The 17,362-nt window shown below is 42.0% G+C and overlaps 4 protein-coding genes across 4 annotated transcripts; 3 read left to right on the top strand and 1 right to left on the bottom strand.

Moving 5' to 3' along the window:
- On the top strand, positions 2,120-5,120 carry LOC109947257 (plectin-like). The gene is made up of 7 exons (XM_020557187.1): positions 2,120-2,969; positions 3,126-3,260; positions 3,336-3,398; positions 3,501-3,563; positions 3,656-4,396; positions 4,631-4,863; positions 4,958-5,120. The coding sequence occupies exons 1-7, from the start codon at positions 2,136-2,138 to the stop codon at positions 5,118-5,120; spliced, it is 2,232 nt and encodes a 743-aa protein (XP_020412776.1). The 5' UTR covers positions 2,120-2,135.
- Positions 6,957-9,500, bottom strand: LOC109947256. The gene is made up of 4 exons (XM_020557186.1): positions 9,323-9,500; positions 8,299-9,165; positions 8,164-8,216; positions 6,957-8,008 (listed from the first exon to the last, which is right to left on the bottom strand). Exons 1-4 carry the CDS (start codon positions 9,427-9,429, stop codon positions 6,957-6,959), a joined length of 2,079 nt encoding a protein of 692 aa, XP_020412775.1. The 5' UTR covers positions 9,430-9,500.
- On the top strand, positions 13,323-15,260 carry LOC109947255. Its single transcript, XM_020557185.1, has 2 exons — positions 13,323-14,024; positions 14,223-15,260. Exons 1-2 carry the CDS (start codon positions 13,323-13,325, stop codon positions 15,258-15,260), a joined length of 1,740 nt encoding a protein of 579 aa, XP_020412774.1.
- Positions 15,321-16,526, top strand: LOC109947254. The gene has a single exon (XM_020557184.1). The coding sequence runs from the start codon at positions 15,321-15,323 to the stop codon at positions 16,524-16,526; it is 1,206 nt and encodes a 401-aa protein (XP_020412773.1).

Raw genomic sequence — 17,362 nt, 5'->3', positions numbered from 1 at the left:
GAAGCAGGTTTTTGTCCAAAAAAACAAAAAAAAAAAAAAACAAAAACACACACACACACACTCCCAAATGGGGCATAAATCCCTTGAGCTTTGTCTTCCTTGGTTTAGAAGTCTCTGTAGCTTAAACCTTGGAGTTTGTTTAATTTAACTTTGCCGTGGAAATGGAAGAGGAAGGGGAAAATGAAAAATAGGAATGCTAGCTTATTTCAACTGGTCTTTTTTCTCCTTTCCCTTCTTTTCTTTGTTATGTTTAATTAAAAACTATGGATATTCAAGTGATACCCTTAAAAAAGCAACAAAGTCTTAGAACAGATTTTGTAAAAATGTGAATTGTGAGCGTGCCACTATTAGCAATTAATAAATTCTAGGGAGCTTTAGTTTTAAAACATAAAATACTTTACTAATTTGAAAGATAGATATACAATTTTACTTAATTAATATAAGACCAAAGACAATAAAGTAACACCTACTTTTACTAAAATAACATTGAAGAGCACTAAAATTACTACATGTGCCATTGTGCTTTATTGTCAAATATAGATATTTAGTTTTTACCCACTCAAAACTTACAGTCAAAACGACATAACAAGACTCAAAACAGAACAAAAAACGACACTACTCAAATTGAATCAGTTCCAAAAACCCTTTCGCGCGACCTTTCATCTTCAACTACAGAAACTCAGAGATAGTTCCACACTGACCACCACCAACAACGAGCAGCAACGACGACGAGGAACGACGACAAGCAACGACGACGAGCAACGACCACCACCAACAACGAGCAGCAACGACGACGAGGAACGACGACCAGCAACGACCACCACCAACAACGATAGTTCCACACTGACCACCACCAACAACGAGCAGCAACGACGACGAGCAGCAACGACGACGAGCAGAAACCACCACCAACAACGACAACCACTGACGACTATCGAAGCGATTTTCACTCTCTTGGGAAAAAAACAGTAAGAAAATGACCCTCTAACACAGATTTGTCTTCGATTTTAGGGATTACACATTTTTGCTGTTGTTCTTTATGCAATGCAGTTTTTGGAAAAATGGATGAATCGTTGGATTCAAAACTACTCTTCGTTTAGGTTTTGCTTCGTTTATAGGGATTAACCATTCAAAATCGTTGGATTCAAAATTTCTGGTTGTTTGTACTAAATTTTGAACCAAAAACTGCAATGCAGTTTCTGGTTCCATAATTCAATTTCATAGTGCTTTTTGCTAGGGTTTATGGGAATGTGATAACTGCTAATGAATTTAAATGTGTTTTGATATTAGTTTTAGCTACTGTTTCTTCCTTTTTGATTTCTGGTTGTTTGTACTAAATTTTGAACCAGAAACTGTAATGCAGTTTCTGGTTCCATAATTCAATTTCAGAGTTCTTTTTTGCTAGGGTTTTATGGGAATGTGATAACTGCTCATGAATTTACATGTGTTTTGATATTAGTTTTAGCTACTGTCTTTGCATTTTGATTTCTGGTTGTTTGTACTAAATTTTTGAACCAGAAACTGCAATGCAGTTTCTGGTTCCATAATTCAATTTCAGAGTTCTTTTTGCTAGGGTTTATGGGAATGTGATAACTGCTCATGAATTTACATGTGTTTTGATATTAGTTTTAGCTACTGTCTTTGCATTTTGATTTCTGGTTGTTTGTACTAAATTTTGAACCAGAAACTGCAATGCAGTTTCTGGTTCCATAATTCAATTTCAGAGTGCTTTTTGCTAGGGTTTATGGGAATGTGATAACTGCTCATGAAGTTAAATGTGTTTTGATATTAGTTTTAGCTACTGTTTTTGCCTTTTTGATTTCTGGTTGTTTGTCTTTGATTTTGACCAGAAACTGCATTGCAGTTTCTGGTTCCATAATTCAATTTCAGAGTGCTTTTTGCTAGGGTTAATGGGAATGTGATAACTGCTCATGAATTTAAATGTGTTTTGATATTAGTTTTAGCTACTGTTTTTGCCTTTTGGTTTCTTTTCACATCAAATTTTGAGCAGCAGTTTCTGGTTGTTTGTTGCAGATTTTGACCACAAAAACTGCAGTGCATATCACAAAATGGAACAAGAAATGTCACCACAAAAGAATGAAGCTGAAAACCAACCAAAGCGCAGAATCAAAACGATGGCTCAAAGGATCAAAACAAAGCCAAAGCCAAACTATGATCGGAAAGCAAAGCACCCGGACTATGTCCAATTTCGGTGCAATGCCTATGCTTTCAACAGCATCATTAGAGACATAAAGGACAAGCTCAATGAAAGGCAGAAGAAGCTTCTCAAGAAAACCCCTTTCTGGAACTTGATCGAGCTGTTTTACCGCCAGAGAATTGACATGAATAACATGAATAAGTCGGACATTGACTTAGCACAGCTGCTCAAGACATTTGATCCGGATACAAAGTCCTTCAAATTTGGAACCAAATCGTTCCAAATCACAAGCAATGCAGTGACTCAGATTCTAGGACTGCCAAATGAAGGCAAATCTGTCAAACTTGTCAATGATAGGTACACTGCTACCTTCAGAACAAGGCACTTTGGAGAAAAGGGAAAACCTTCAAAAAACCAGGTAGAAGCAGAATTACAAAAGACAATTGCCTTGGCAAACCAACCAAAGAAAGAAAAGGCAAAGACAGAGCAAAAGAAAAAAACGAACAAAGGAAAAGAAAAGAAAGAAGCTGAAGAAGAAGAAGAAGAAGAAGAAGTTGATTACGACAAGGAGGTGGTCAGCCTAATATTGATTCTGCTGTGCATGACATTCCTTTTTGCCAACTCTTCATCTACTTTGCATTGGAAATTATTTGAGCACTGCGTGAATCTAGACACACTTTCAAGCTATTCGTGGGCAAGAGCTGTTTCAGACTACATGAATGAATCCTTGACCGCAAAAGCAAAAGCAAAAGCAAAGAAGGGAGGAGAAGCCTCTATAGGAGCTGTTTCGGGTTGCACTATCCTAATATTGGTAAGTAAACAGTGGCTTATGCAATGCATTTTGAGTTTTAGGCAATGCAGTTTCCATTTACTGCAATGCAGAAATGGAAACTGCAACGCAGTTTCTGTTTTATCCTATGCAGTTTCCAACCTAATTTCTGATATATCTTGTTTTTGAACTGTGCAGTTTCTACTGTGTGAGAGGACAAACATCATACAACCAATCCTTGGCAAGGAGAAAGAAACTCCTGCCATTCTTAAATGGAGTCTTGTGGAACTCCACACAAGATTCAACCAAATAAAGGACTTGAATGACATCGAGGTATGCAATTTATCGCATGTTCTGTTTTAATGTATCTTGAATGTGAATCCATGCTAAATCATTCTCATTGTACAGGGTATTTTCAAAACTCCTAAAAAGCGAAAAACTACCAGGGAAGAGGAAGACACTGTTGAGAAGGTAATTGAAATCTGTATACAGTGCATTGCAGTTTGTGTTTTCTACATTGCAGTTTGCATTTTATCCAATGCAGTTTCTGAATCATTCAATCTCATTGTACAGGGTATTTTGAAAACATATAAAAAGAGAAAAACTACCGGAGAAGAGGGAGACCCTCTTGACAAGGTATAAGAATCTCTAAACAGTGAATTATGCATTTCGGTTTTCGTTTCCTCCAATGCAATGCAGTTTCTAATTAGTTTCTGTTCAATATGCAGGAAAAAGAAAAAGAAGATGATGAGGGAAAACCTGATGATGCAATTCAAGACCTCTTGGTGAAGTCCATGACAGACCAAATCAACTACCGCCAACAACAAGATCCTAGCTTCGTTTGCCCGGAAAGATTACAACTGTGGAAGGATGAAAAGAATGAAGACAGTGAGAAGAAAATGAAGGAATTGTGGGATATATTTATCCAAGCAGAAAAGAGATCAAAGGAGCTGGAAGTGGAGTTGGCAACATACATAGAGAAATTAGATAATGAAGAATGTGTGACTGCCACCATGACAGTGGAATCTACAGTTCAGCTTAATGAAATACAAAATCTGAAAAGGAGGATTGCAGAATTGGAAGGCAAGGAAACTGGTATTGACATGGAGAAGATTGCCAAGAAAAAGGAGATTCAAGAAAAGTACAAGGCAGAAATTGAAAGCTTGTTGTCAGACCCAACAATCTTTGAAATGGAGATGGATCTGCCTACAAAACAACCAACACAACCAGTTGAAGAGAAAGAAGAAGAAAAGAAAGAAGAAGAGAAGCAACAAGAAGAGAGAGAAGAAGAGAAGAAGCAAGATGCTCCAACACCTAATGTTCCTTCAAGAGTACAAAGGGTGAAGAACAGAGAAAGAAAGAGGCTTCAAGCATCTTGCTATGTGTACGAAAAAAATAAGAAAACAAAAAAGGAGGCAAAAAAGGATGATGAAGAACTACCACAATTCAAGCTTATCTCTTCCGAGGAGGTATGCAATTACTGCAGTTCAAGCTGCTGCTTTTTTCTATTTTCTGCATTGCAGAAACAGAAACTGCAATGCAGTTTCCGTTTCCTGCAATGCAGTGTGCTATCTGCTTTACAGAAATGTGCAGTTTCCGTTTCCTGCAATGCAGTGTGTTATCTGCTTTACAGAAATGGAAACTGCATTGCAGTTTCTGTTTTATCGAATGAAGTTTCTAATTAGTTTCCTTTCAATCTGCAGTTAACACAAGAGGCATCTCAGCCCGATGCCACAAATCCAATTCCTGACCCCCCTAAAGGAACGAGCCTTCATGATTCAATACCTGTGGATCCACAACAATCAAGTGATGAAAATGAAGGACAAAAAAAGCAAACAAAGAAAAAACTAGGATGGGGTCAGAAAAAGGTGTGGCAGAAAATTTCAAAGCCGGACAGGGAAAGAATTGAAAAACACTACTTAAGCACTCAACTTCGGTAACATCTCTATTCCAAAATAACAATTCTTTCATCTTTTAATTACAATTAAACTAAAACTAATCTTGTGAATTTCATGTATTCGAATCCACAGTGATATCTTTTGGGCAGGACTCAATGATGAGAAAGTGACAAACCATGATCTCAAAGATATTGTATGGGACCTGGAAGTGTCACAAAACGTAAGTATTTACCAATTCTATAACACACACTGCACTGTATTTTTTATTTGTGCTACCTATATTCCCCATTTATAATTCCATTTTTCTCCAATCAATGTGAAACAGGTTATTGAGGCCTATATCCAAATAGAGGAGGATAAAATAGAGCCCATGCGGACAGAGAGTCCACAGTACATGTCCACATGGACTTGGGTAAGTATTATTTTGAAAATTCAAAATTGTTTAAACAGACAATGCACTGCAGTTTTCGAAAAAATATATACTAACAAATTGCCATTCTGTGATATCAGGCTTACATGCAAAGCTTCCTAGAGCCATCTTGGCACAGGTTCCTGTATGAACCCTTACTTGAAAAACTCGGGAAATGCAATGTTCTTTTCTTCCCAATTATTTCACAAGAAGATTTCCACTTCACACTTCTCACATTTCACAAAAATGAACGAAAGTGGAGACACTACAATCCACTTAGATCGTTGGGACGTAGAAAAGAAGAAAGGCGCATTGACATTGCTCGAAACTTTGTAAGTGGAATGAAACTGTCTTAATTTCTCAGCACAAACACAAACAGAAACTGCATTGCAGTTTCTGTATTATACATACTGCCTAATTTCAGACCAAAACTATAATATGCAATGCACTGATTACCATTTCTTTTTCTCTTTTTTTCTTCTTCTTTAAACAGGTTAATATTGTTGAAGGGTGGCTAGAATATATAAGACCTCAAGCACGAGTGTTCATAGAAACTAAAAAAAAACCAACAATTGTGAAGCAAAAGGAAGGGCCCCCGACACTTGTACAAAAAGATTTGACTCCAACTGAAGAACTCACTCTCAAATGGATTATGCAAAATCCATTGCAGTTTCCATTTGAGGATGACATAGAATGTGCTCAACAAAGTGCATCTTCGTAAGAATTGTGTCTACTCAACTATTCATTACAGTTTGAAATCATTCAAAAGCAAAAAAAACTAATCTCGTATTTCATTTGCAGATTGGATTGCGGCATGTTCGTCATGTTCTATATGGATAAAATAGCACAAGGACAGCCCATTCCAAAAAGCGTGGACAAGAAATTCATGAATGAATATCGAGCACAATATGTCACAAAACTCCTACACCACAAAAACTGTGTAATTAATCGTCTCTAGTGATTTGCCTTTCGTTAACTCAAGACAATATGTATCTTAATTCTTGTGGATGTTTGTAAATATTTCTAGTTATGGTATATGAGAACATATTTCCTATACATATATAAACTGTAATATAATCTTGGAACAGGATGCAACAAAACCAAAAGGAAACAAACAAACTGCAATGCAGTTTCTGCAACAAAATCTGAAATAAACAGAAACTGCAATGCAGTTTCTGCAACAAAATCTGCTCAAAATCTGAAAACAAGCATTGAATGGCAGTCGAAAACGAATATCCACTCATTAAACAATTGTATAATTTTCATTAACTTCAAAAAAGAATCACAATATCCAAAAATGTGAAAAGAACCCAAAAGCCAAAGCCATAATCAAAGTACTAAAACTTTGTTCAAAACACATTTAAGTAGGTCAGCATTGAAATGTAGTTTCTGCTCATAATCTGCAACAAAATCTGCTCAAAATCTGAAATAAACAGAAATCTGAAATAAACAGAAACTGCAATGCAGTTTCTGCAACAAAATCTGCTCAAAATCTGAAAACAAGCATTGAATGGCAGTCGAAAACGAATATCCACTCATTGAACAATTGTATAATTTTCATTAACTTCAAAAAAGAATCACAATATCCAATTAGACGCTGTGTAGCCAATTACAAGCAACTAAAACTGCAATACAGTTTTTGCAAAAAGTGCAACGCAGAAACTTACTATATATTCGCTAAACCATATCTAAAATAAAAAATTGTCAAATGAGAAGGAGTGTTCATATAATAGCCTTGCAAGTCTTCCTATTGTGCCCAGCAACACTGCACCGACTGCATTTCAATGGCCTTTTAAATTCACCAAAAACTTTGATCCTCTTTGTTGGTGGTCTTCCGGCTGGCCTCTTTGTAATTGGCGGAAGCACAACTCCAGCGGCAGAACCATTGCTGCCCAATCCTTTCCCAATATCTGGAATAGGAAAAATAGGACTCTCATAGGCTTTTCGAAAGAAGTCGGTTTTGTAGTAACACTCCACGTAATCATAAACTGAATCTCTCTTTGCTAGGATTGCAGCCACCGCATATGTGCAAGGAAAACCGTCAATTTGCCAAAGACGGCAAGAACAAGTCCTTTGCTCGAGATCAACCATCACAGAATAATCAGCAAATACTTCAAAAACAGTGCTATTAGAACGACGAACTGCCCAAGTCCTACCGGCCTCTGCATTTTCACAAAGTCTAGTCTCCATCTCCGGACACAAAACTGTTGTCCACTTCTCCGCTTCAATTCTTCGTTGAGAATTCAATACCATCAATTTCTGTCGAATCCCTTCTATCAAAGGTAGCACCGGCAAATCTCGAAACACACCAACCCAATTATTAAAGGACTCCGCTAAACTGTTTGCCATCTCCCCATAACGCATTCCTTTGAAAAATGCGTTGGCATAGTGATCTCTAGACAAATCAGATATAAATGTCTTCACTTTCGAACTCCCAACAATCACCAACTCCTCCATTGCTACCTTAAACTCTTCCTCCGTAACAGCATATGCGCATCTACTAAATAAATTGATAACACGGTCTTGGAGCAGTTTCCCATAACCTGACTTCGGGTACTTTGATATCAAATTCTGTTTGAGGTGATAATAACAGTAAGAATGAGGCCATCCGGGAAACACAAACCCCATTGCATTTAACAAACCTTGATTGCGGTCCGAGAAAAAGGTCACCACTCTCCCCATCGGTAGCAATATAGAAGCCAAATGTTGAAGAAACCAAGTCCAATTCTCCTCTGTCTCAGAATCAACAACTCCAAAAGCTAGAGGATAAAACCCTGCAAAACAAAACCAAAAGCACAAGTATAAGCAAAAAAGGGAAACTGCAGTGCAGTTTATGAAAACAAATCTGCTCAAAAAAGGGAAACTGCAATGCAGTTTCTGCTAAAAATTGCAACAAATGAAAATCTGCAATACATTACAGTAACCATACCTTGATTTCCATTCTTTCCCGAAAGCACACAGAAGCTGCCCCTTGTACTTGCTCTTCAAAAACGTAGCATCAATGAACAACAAGGGTATGCAATATTGAAATCCAGCAATGCAACCGTCAAAAGACACAAAAAACCGTCGAAAGCGATTAATTCCAGCTTCACAATCAAGAGTGCAAAGAGAACTAGTGTTAGTTTCCTTTACGGCGTCCACATACCACACTAACTCGTTGAAGGACTTCGACTCATCACCGTGAACGTCCAATTTAGCTAACTCTTTGCCAAACCATGCGTGGTAGTATGAAATGTCTATACCATAATAATCTTTGAACTCGTGTATAATCTCAACTGGCTTCAGCTCTGGTTTTGCACGAATTCTGTCCACAATGAGGGAGGACACCACACGAGACCTCATCATCTTACTCTTTGATTCCCGTATCCGACCCGCACATGTATGAACATTATTTAACGTCCGAATTACAAAACTGCCAGTAGCTTCACAACGAGAAGCATAAACACGCCAGCTGCAACCCTCCAATTTCTTATTCGAACAAACAGCAACCACCCGCTTCTTGTCATTGCCGGCATATTCAAAATTAAATCCTACTTCAAGAGCGTACTTGCACAATTTCAACCGGAACTCCTCTGCACCACCGTCAAACTTCTGCCCCACATGATGTATGTATGTCTCCCACTCATTCGACAACAAAGGCTTAGCACTTGCTCTCCTCGACCTGCCCAAAAACTCGTTTCTGTCTTCGACAGTACTAGAACACGACGACTCGCCCTTTTCACATGCTATCAACTCCTTATTTACACAAAAATCACCACTATATTCACTGCTCCCACATAAATCCTTCACTAAAATATCAACAGTCTTCTCATTTGATATCAACAAAAATGTCCTCATCAAGTCCAAATCGCTATCCGTTTCTAGAAAACAACTCGGATAACTGGGCACCGAATACCGTAATGTGAAACAACCCAACTGCAAACCCCTAAACCTCAGACACAAAGTCTTCAAAATATCAACCATGGATGACTCTGATGAAACTGAAAACATGATGGTTTCCGACTTATATGTGCACTTGGCAATGACACACACCTCCATTAGCCTTGAAAATGCAAACAAAACAACAAACAAAAACAGAATATCAAAACCTCAGACACAAAGTCTTCAAAATATCAACCATGGATGACTCTGATGAAACTGAAAACATGATGGTTTCCGACTTATATGTGCACTTGGCAATGACACACACCTCCATTAGCCTTGAAAATGCAAACAAAACAACAAACAAAAACAGAATATCAAAACACGTTTGACTTCATGAGCAGTTATAACATTCCCATAAACCCTAGCAAAAAGCACTCTGAAATTGAATTATGGAACCAGAAACTGCATTGCAGTTTCTGGTTCAAAATTTGCTACAAACAACCAGAAATCAAAATGCAAAGACAGTACTGAATATCAAAACACGTTTGACTTCATGAGCAGTTATAATATTCCCATAAACCCTAGCAAAAAGCACTCTGAAATTGAGTACAAACAACCAGAAATTTTGAATCCAACGATTTTGAATGGTTAATCCCTATAAACGAAGCAAAACCTAAACGAAGAATAGTTTTGAATCCAACGATTCATCCATTTTTCCAAAAACTGCATTGCATAAAGAACAACAGCAAAAATGTGTAATCCCTAAAATCGAAGACAAATCTGTGTTAGAGGGTCATTTTCTTACTGTTTTTTTCCCAAGAGAGTGAAAATCGCTTCGATAGTCGTCAGTGGTTGTCGTTGTTGGTGGTGGTTTCTGCTCGTCGTCGTTGCTGCTCGTCGTTTCTGCTCGTCGTCGTTGCTGCTCGTCGTTTCTGCTCGTCGTCGTTGCTGCTCGTCGTCGTTGCTGCTCGTCGTTTCTGCTCGTCGTCGTTGCTGCTCGTCGTTGCTGCTCGTCGTCGTTGCTGCTCGTCGTTTCTGCTCGTCGTCGTTGCTGCTCGTCGTTGCTGCTCGTCGTCGAACGAAATTTGCCTGCCAAACGAACGAAATCTGCTGCCAAACAACTGAGCTCGAAGACGAAACAGAGAAGAACACGAAGCTGCTGCCAAACGAACGAGAACGAAAACGAAACAGAGAAGTCGCGCCTTGTTTAAACATTCAGGGGCAAAAGCGTCATTTACTGTATAGGTTTACAAATGGGCCAACGAATCTGGGCCTCTCTTTGGGCTAATCTAAAATAGTAATTTTTTCCTAGGTATTAAAACTAAAACCAAAATATCCAATATCCTACAAACTAATTAATAAAGTTAATTATGTCTAAAACCTAATTTTTCTTAAATTCTAATAGATGAAAATATAAATAAATAAGAGAACTTGCGCACCAAGTAAATGACTATAATCAAAAGAATGTGAATTGAATTTGAAACGGTAAACGAAATCAATGAGGGTTTTTTTTTTTTTTTTTTTAAGCTTTAAGACAAATAAGGACTTCATAATTTAATACAATGGAAAGGGCAATAAAAGTAAATAAAACAGTGAAAACGAATGAAAGCAAATAAACAGATCGACCATAGCTACAAGTTGCCACCACCTTGTATCAATTCTGGTTCAAAGCATAACTAAGGAATAGGTGGAAAATGAGTAAGGATCGGAACTGTACGGTTCTAATGGATCAGAACAAGACAAGAGTGCAACCAGAATGGCCTTCTGGTAATCGATACCAAGGACGCTTGGCAGAGCAAATAGTAAAGAGACGAGTGTCTTTGACTGAAAGCTTTGGATTTAGTATAAAGTTTGTAGGTGAAAAATTGTGTGTCAAGAGATGATCTTCGTATCTTTTGTATAGTAGAGTAACCCTAACCTTCGAAGGAAGTAATCTCCTATTAGGTCACAACCAACATTAGATCACAATCGACTAGAATCAATCTTTCTATTGATTACCTTCAATACCAAGTAATCCTTATGAATATCCCTTTAATTCTAGTAAATTACTATATGATAATAATTCTTTAATTATTAAACATAAATTAGCCAGGATATTTAATTAATATTAAAGCCCAAGGCATGACTTGGCCCAATATGTCTTTAATTTTGATTGTGTAAAAACTGGGCCCAAACAGTATAAACTAGTCCAAGACATGCCAATGTTTTTGACAACCTCCATATTTTTGTGAGAGACCTTTACATATTTTATTGGTTTGTTTTGTAATTTTTTGTCATGGCCACGTTTCTGACAACCTCCAATTAATTGGATTAATGGATTAAAGAAAAAATTAATTAAAGAGTTAATTAATTATGTTGAATTATAAGAAATGTGCTTAACTATTGATTTGCTCCTTGAACTTGTACCCAATTTTCGTTTTATCTCTTCTTCTTTTTTTTTTCTACCAATTTCTCTAATGCCGTCTAAATCCTCAACATTGCATACAATTTTTAGTAGCCTCGCCAACAAACAACAATTTATTGCATAGAGGCAAAACAAATAAAGTATTGGAAAGTGAAAGAGAAGAGGAAAGGGCAATAGCGCCCGCTCTAGTCACAGGATAAGCAATGCCATTTGCATTAGCAACACTAGTGCGGTGGCAAAGGGAGGTGCTTAGAAAATCATTTTGATCAAACGTCAGGAGCAGGACTTGAGGTAGAAGTATGAAATACAAAGCCACAGTTACCTGAGTCGCCCAAAATCTAGGAGTCATCAGAAGATGTCGAGGGGAGGGTGGATCTGGCCTAAGGAACCAATGATAATTGAGGTTCGGTGGTGATGAGAGTTGCACGACCAGATCCAAGCGCAACTTTTCTACCTTTGTGTCCTTCCCACCATACCCGTGTAGTTTGTAACAAGTTTCCCGAGTGTGTTTAGGAATTGCACAGTGAGTACATCCCTTCCCGTATGTTGGAGCCTTGGGTTGAGGAGGTTGGATAGTTGGGCAGGCAGATGAGCCAACAGCCATGGGATAAGACTGCATCTGAAGGGGCGCGTCTGTAGAAGAAGGTGGCTAGCCAGGCCGATTAGTCGAGGTATGGCCGACTAGCCAGTGAGTTCCCTTGGCCACCAACCAACTGCGATTGACGCCTAAGTATCCATTACGATAGCTTGTCGGAGATCTTCGCGTCGGACAAAAGCATATGCCTGCTCAACAGTGAAAAACGGAGACATTTGAAGAACTTCTTTGAGGGCCTTGTCAAGTCGGTCATCCAAGCAATGCAAGAAGATATAAACAAGATCTTCTTGAAGATTGGCATTGTGCTCCTTGATATCGAAGTCACACTTCATCTTATTCCGACGATGGAAGTTGATTTCTTGCCATAAACTTTAGAGATCATTGTAGTTGGTTTCAATGGAGCCACCTCCTTGTCGCATCTAGTAAGTGCGTCGTTTAAGGTCATACACTTGAGAGGCATCAGTGCTATTAAAGTAGGTCGTGGCAATCGCATCTTATGCTGCCTTTGCAGTTGGAAAGCAAATAAATGTGCTAATCAAATGAGGCTCTAAGGAATCGATTAGTTAGCCTTTCACAACTGCATTCTCAATGCGCCAGCAGTGGAAACGCTGGTCAGTCGGAGTAGGGGTGGAAGTTCGCATGTGAGGTTTCCCAACTTGTCTTTGTCGACAACTTACATCTTGACAACTAGGGACCAAAAGGGGTAGTTTGAGCTGTTTATACCGAAATAAACGGCCTATTACCACCGAACACGTGGATAGGATCGATACTGATCAACGGACCCCTTCGGCATGCTCCCTACCGAAGCCATCTCTCTTGGCCCCTTTCACCATCAGACATGTGCCATGCTCACAATCCATGCCCAGAGTCCCACATCGGAAATATGAGCACAGTGCACACCTCCCAAGGCCTATATAAGGAGACCCATATCCCCAAAAGGAGGGGATCAGAACCAACGGTACGCTATCGATTGATCTGACAGTTAAACTTTACTAAATCCGTACTTACTTAAGCATCGGAGAACCTTCGGCCGGTATCACACCGGTACCCAAGGATTTTACCGAACGTGTCCTTTTGTAGGTACCTATCCTTCCGAAGACAGTCACCTACCGAAGGGATAATTTAACTAAGTTGACGAATCACGTGCTGAACCACTTTTTCGCATCAACAGTTTGGCGCCGTCTGTGGGAAACGAAAAATTATCAACCCACTATCTCCTAAACACATGGGGACCACTTCAATACCTACATTCTTAACGGAGAAGGGAGGACAGTTCGGAAGGCAGAGTGGAGCTAGCCCAGCGCTACCTCCAGGCACTCCCTTCGGAAACGCCCCCGCTACCCAAACAACCGCCGAAGCCGAGCTGGCAGCCCAAATCGCAACCTTACGGAAGGACATGGCGAGGCTTCAGGAACACAACAACTTTCTTTCGTCCAAAATGGACGAAACCCAGCAGCTGCTCCACCAGCAGCACACGCAGAACATCCAGATAACTCACTCTTCCGAAAGCCTGCAGACCCCTCATGGGAGGAAGAAACGCGATAAGGCAGCGACGGCAACGCCCGCTCCTTCCAAACAATTGGTGGTCCCGGCACCCCGGGATCAGCCACATGTCCCGAAGAAGGTCTACACCGATTGTCGACATCGGATCAATGATCGGGAGGTAGAGAGACAGAGGTCTTCATTCAGGATGAGCGCCCGACTAAGGGATTCATGGATGAGGGTCCTGGGGGACAAGTCGCCCATTCGGAAAGTGAGGGGGTTGGGCCCCGAAGAGGAGTCGGAATCCGAGTACATCCCGTCCGGGACGCAAACTTCCACCTACCGTTCGGCAACACATTCGCGGAACTCGGAGGTTAACCCACTCAACCCACAGAGGCGAACAGAAGACTTCGGTTCCGAGGAAATCCCTAGCCGAGACCCCGCTGTACGACTCCTTTTCCAAAGAATCCAGAAAATGGAGAATGACAACGCCCGCTCCCAAGGACCGGAGTGGGGAAAGCTTCGACCGGGGCCATTTACCAGGCGCATCCGGGACTCTCGGTAGGATCGAGAAGGATAGCAGCTTCGGATACCGTTCTATACGGGAACGGAAGACCCCTTAACACACCTCCACTCATTTCAGTCCGCCATAGGATGCAAAGGCTTGAGCGATGAAGGGCAGTGCCTGCTATTCCCGTCCTCCCTTACCGGGGCAGCCCTGAACTGGTTCTACCGGTTGGAGCCAGAAACGGTAGACTCCTTCGACGAATTGAAGCAGATCTTCCTCAACCACTTCATGATTCAAACGGACCGTCTTTACTCTGCCGATGATCTGTACACGATTCGGCAAGGAGAGGACGAACCGTTGAGAGAATACGCGGCGCGCTTCAGTCACGAGTACTCAAGGTGTCCGGAAATAGACGACAGGGCAGCCTACGACGCCTTTAAGAGTGGCCTTCGGTCCTCGCATTTTCGATACCTAGTACACAGCAGCAACTGGCGCACGTATGACGAACTGATGAAGCAAGCGGCAATCCACGCGAAGGCCAAATACTTCAACTCGAAGCCCACGGCTTCGGCACCACGAGGAAACGCCGAATCAAGTGCTTATCCGGCAAAGGAGACATCCTACGGGAGAACCGACACATACTCGGCAGGTCATAAGAGAAAGGACGACCGCGCCGATCGAAGAGAACCCTCGAAGAAAGGGAAAGGGCGGTACGGTCGCAACGACCACCGAGCGCCCCTGCCGAATCATGACCAAGCCAATGAAGTCTTCACCCTGTTGAACACTACCTACGAGGCCGTCCTGATGAACGAACAGGGAATAATACCGAAGCCGAATGCCCGAAGACCCAATCGGCAAGACAACCGAGATACCGGTAAATTCTGCCGATACCACCAGCACAACAGCCATAATACAGAAGACTGTATAAGCCTGAGAAAAATTGTTAAGCGATTGATCAGGGAGGGGAAGCTGGATCAGTACATCACCCGGCAGCCAACGGCGCCGGTGCCGAATTCGGTTCGGCAGATAAACATGATAAGCACTATTAGCGGTGGCCCCACCATCGCAGGAATGAGCAACCGGTCAATGAAGCAATATGTGCGGGCCGCGCAGTTTCCTCAGGTGTTCGGCATAGAGCTTAATCGGCACCAGGAAATCCCGAAAGTTCGTTAGGAGCCAATCACATTCTGCGAGGAGGAAGAAGAAGGCATCCTCTATCCCCATGACGACCCAATGATCATCTGGGCAGAAATCGCAAACTACGACGTAGGAAGAGTGCTGATCGATACCGGGAGCTCGGTGAACATGACTTTTTCCGAAGCTTTCCGAGGGATGGGAATAAAGGACTGCCAGGTAAACCGGCAGTTGACACCTTTGTTGAGTTTCTCCGGAGATTTGGTCCAACCGATCGGTAGCGTGAAACTACCCATCACCTTCGGCACCGCGCCAAGGAAAACGACTGTATACGATCAATTCCTCATCGTTGATTGCCCGACGGCGTACAACGTCATAGTTGGACGAACGGCACTCACCATGGTCAAAGCGCATCTTTCCCCCCACATGCTACTGATGAAGTTCCCAACCCCCTACGGCACGGGGGCTGTCCGGGGAAATCAGTTAAGCGCTCGAACTTGCTACGCCACTACACTTAAGTCAACCACTGTCCAAGTACCCGACGAGACCATGTCTGTACAGGGGATACCGAACGGTACAGGACCCATTGACGACCCCAGGGATGAGTCCCCGACTCCACACACACAACCTGTCGAAGAACTGGAAACGATAACCCTGAACGACGAGCAGCCCGATCGTCGGGTTAAGATCGGCACCAGACTCACCCCTAACCTCCGAGCGCAGTTCATAGACTTCTTACGGCTTCATTCGAAAGTATTTGCTTGGTCTTACGAGGATATGCCCGGCATAGATCCTGAGGTCATCAACCACAAACTCAGCATCTCCCCCGCATATAAGCCTGTAAGACAGAAGCGCCGTTCGTATGATGCCGAACGATACGAAGCAATGCGCACAGAGGTTAACAAACTTCAAACCATCGGCTTCATCAGGGAAACTACGTATCCGGTATGGCTGGCAAACTCGGTGATGGTCCGGAAGGGTACAGGCGGGTGGCGAATGTGCCAAGACTATACTGATCTGAATAAGGCCTTCCCGAAGGACAGCTTCCCGTTGCCACGGATAGACCAGCTCGTGGACGCCACCGCAGGACACGAACTGCTGAGCTTCATGGACGCCTATTCGGGATACAATCAGATATTCATGCACCCCCCCCGACAGCGAACACACCGCCTTCATAACGGACAGGGGTTTGTACTGTTACAACGTCATGCCGTTCGGCTTGAAGAACGCGGGAGCAACGTATCAAAGGCTCGTCAACAGAATCTTCGCCAAGTACATCGGCAACATCATGGAGGTTTACGTTGACGACATGCTAGTAAAGAGCAAAACTGCCGAGGAACATCTACAGAATCTGTCAGTCATGTTCGGCGTACTGAAGGATTATCGGATGAGGCTGAACCCAACGAAGTGCGCATTCGGTGTATCTTCCGGAAAATTCCTCGGATTCATGATCAGTGAGAGGGGTATCGAAGCGAACCCCGAAAAAATAAAAGCAATCATCGATATGGAGAAGCCGAAAACGGCGAAGGACATTCAAAGCCTTACCGGACGCGTGGCAGCCTTGAAAGGGGGCAAACGGGATATCATCTGGACTGCCGAGTGTGATAAAGCGTTTCAAGACTTAAAGGACTACACGGGCAGAGCACCCCTCCTGTCAAAACCACTACCTGGGGAGATTTTCTATCTATACCTTTCGGTATCTGGCACTGCTGTCAGTTCGGTATTAGTCCGAAAGCCAGAGAGGGCAGAGCTACCAATTTTCTATGCCAGCAAAGCACTCTAAAGTGCTGAACTTCGGTATCCCCCATTAGAGCAGCTTGCACTAGCCCTGGTAGTCTCGGCACGAAGACTTCGGCCATATTTCCAAGCACACGGGATCAAAGTTCTGACCAACCAACCGCTTCGGCAGGTGCTCCAAAAACCAGAGACTTCTGGCCGATTGATCAAGTGGGCGATCGAACTCGGAGAGTTCGATATACAATTCGTGCCAAGACCCGTCGAAAAGGGTCAAGCCGTTGCCGATTTCATCTCCGAACTCACCCTATCAACGGCACAGCCGACAGCCGAGCCGGTTACCGAAATCGAACCTCAAGGCCCGTATGGGTTCTGCATGTCAATGGCTCGGCAAACCAACAAGGATG

This window comes from Prunus persica, chromosome G2 (assembly GCF_000346465.2).
Source record: "Prunus persica cultivar Lovell chromosome G2, Prunus_persica_NCBIv2, whole genome shotgun sequence".
In the NCBI taxonomy this organism is placed as follows: domain Eukaryota; kingdom Viridiplantae; phylum Streptophyta; class Magnoliopsida; order Rosales; family Rosaceae; genus Prunus; species Prunus persica.
This window is presented reverse-complemented; position numbering and strand designations above follow the sequence as displayed.

What these genes read in the sequence shown, in the direction of transcription:
- LOC109947257 (XM_020557187.1), top strand. Translation starts at nt 2,136, where the DNA reads ATGGCTCAAAGGATCAAAACAAAGCCAAAGCCAAACTATGATCGGAAA. An exon ending in AGGGAGACCCTCTTGACAAG is followed by an intron (nt 3,564 to 3,655) that starts GTATAAGAATCT and finishes TTCAATATGCAG; the next exon opens with GAAAAAGAAAAAGAAGATGA. An exon ending in AGCTTATCTCTTCCGAGGAG is followed by an intron (nt 4,397 to 4,630) that starts GTATGCAATTAC and finishes TTCAATCTGCAG; the next exon opens with TTAACACAAGAGGCATCTCA.
- LOC109947256 (XM_020557186.1), bottom strand. Translation starts at nt 9,429, where the DNA reads ATGGAGGTGTGTGTCATTGCCAAGTGCACATATAAGTCGGAAACCATC. An exon ending in GGAATTAATCGCTTTCGACG is followed by an intron (nt 8,217 to 8,298) that starts GTTTTTTGTGTC and finishes ACGTTTTTGAAG; the next exon opens with AGCAAGTACAAGGGGCAGCT. An exon ending in GGGAAAGAATGGAAATCAAG is followed by an intron (nt 8,009 to 8,163) that starts GTATGGTTACTG and finishes TTTGTTTTGCAG; the next exon opens with GGTTTTATCCTCTAGCTTTT.
- LOC109947255 (XM_020557185.1), top strand. Translation starts at nt 13,323, where the DNA reads ATGGGGACCACTTCAATACCTACATTCTTAACGGAGAAGGGAGGACAG. An exon ending in TCCCTAGCCGAGACCCCGCT is followed by an intron (nt 14,025 to 14,222) that starts GTACGACTCCTT and finishes CACTCATTTCAG; the next exon opens with TCCGCCATAGGATGCAAAGG.
- LOC109947254 (XM_020557184.1), top strand. Translation starts at nt 15,321, where the DNA reads ATGATCATCTGGGCAGAAATCGCAAACTACGACGTAGGAAGAGTGCTG.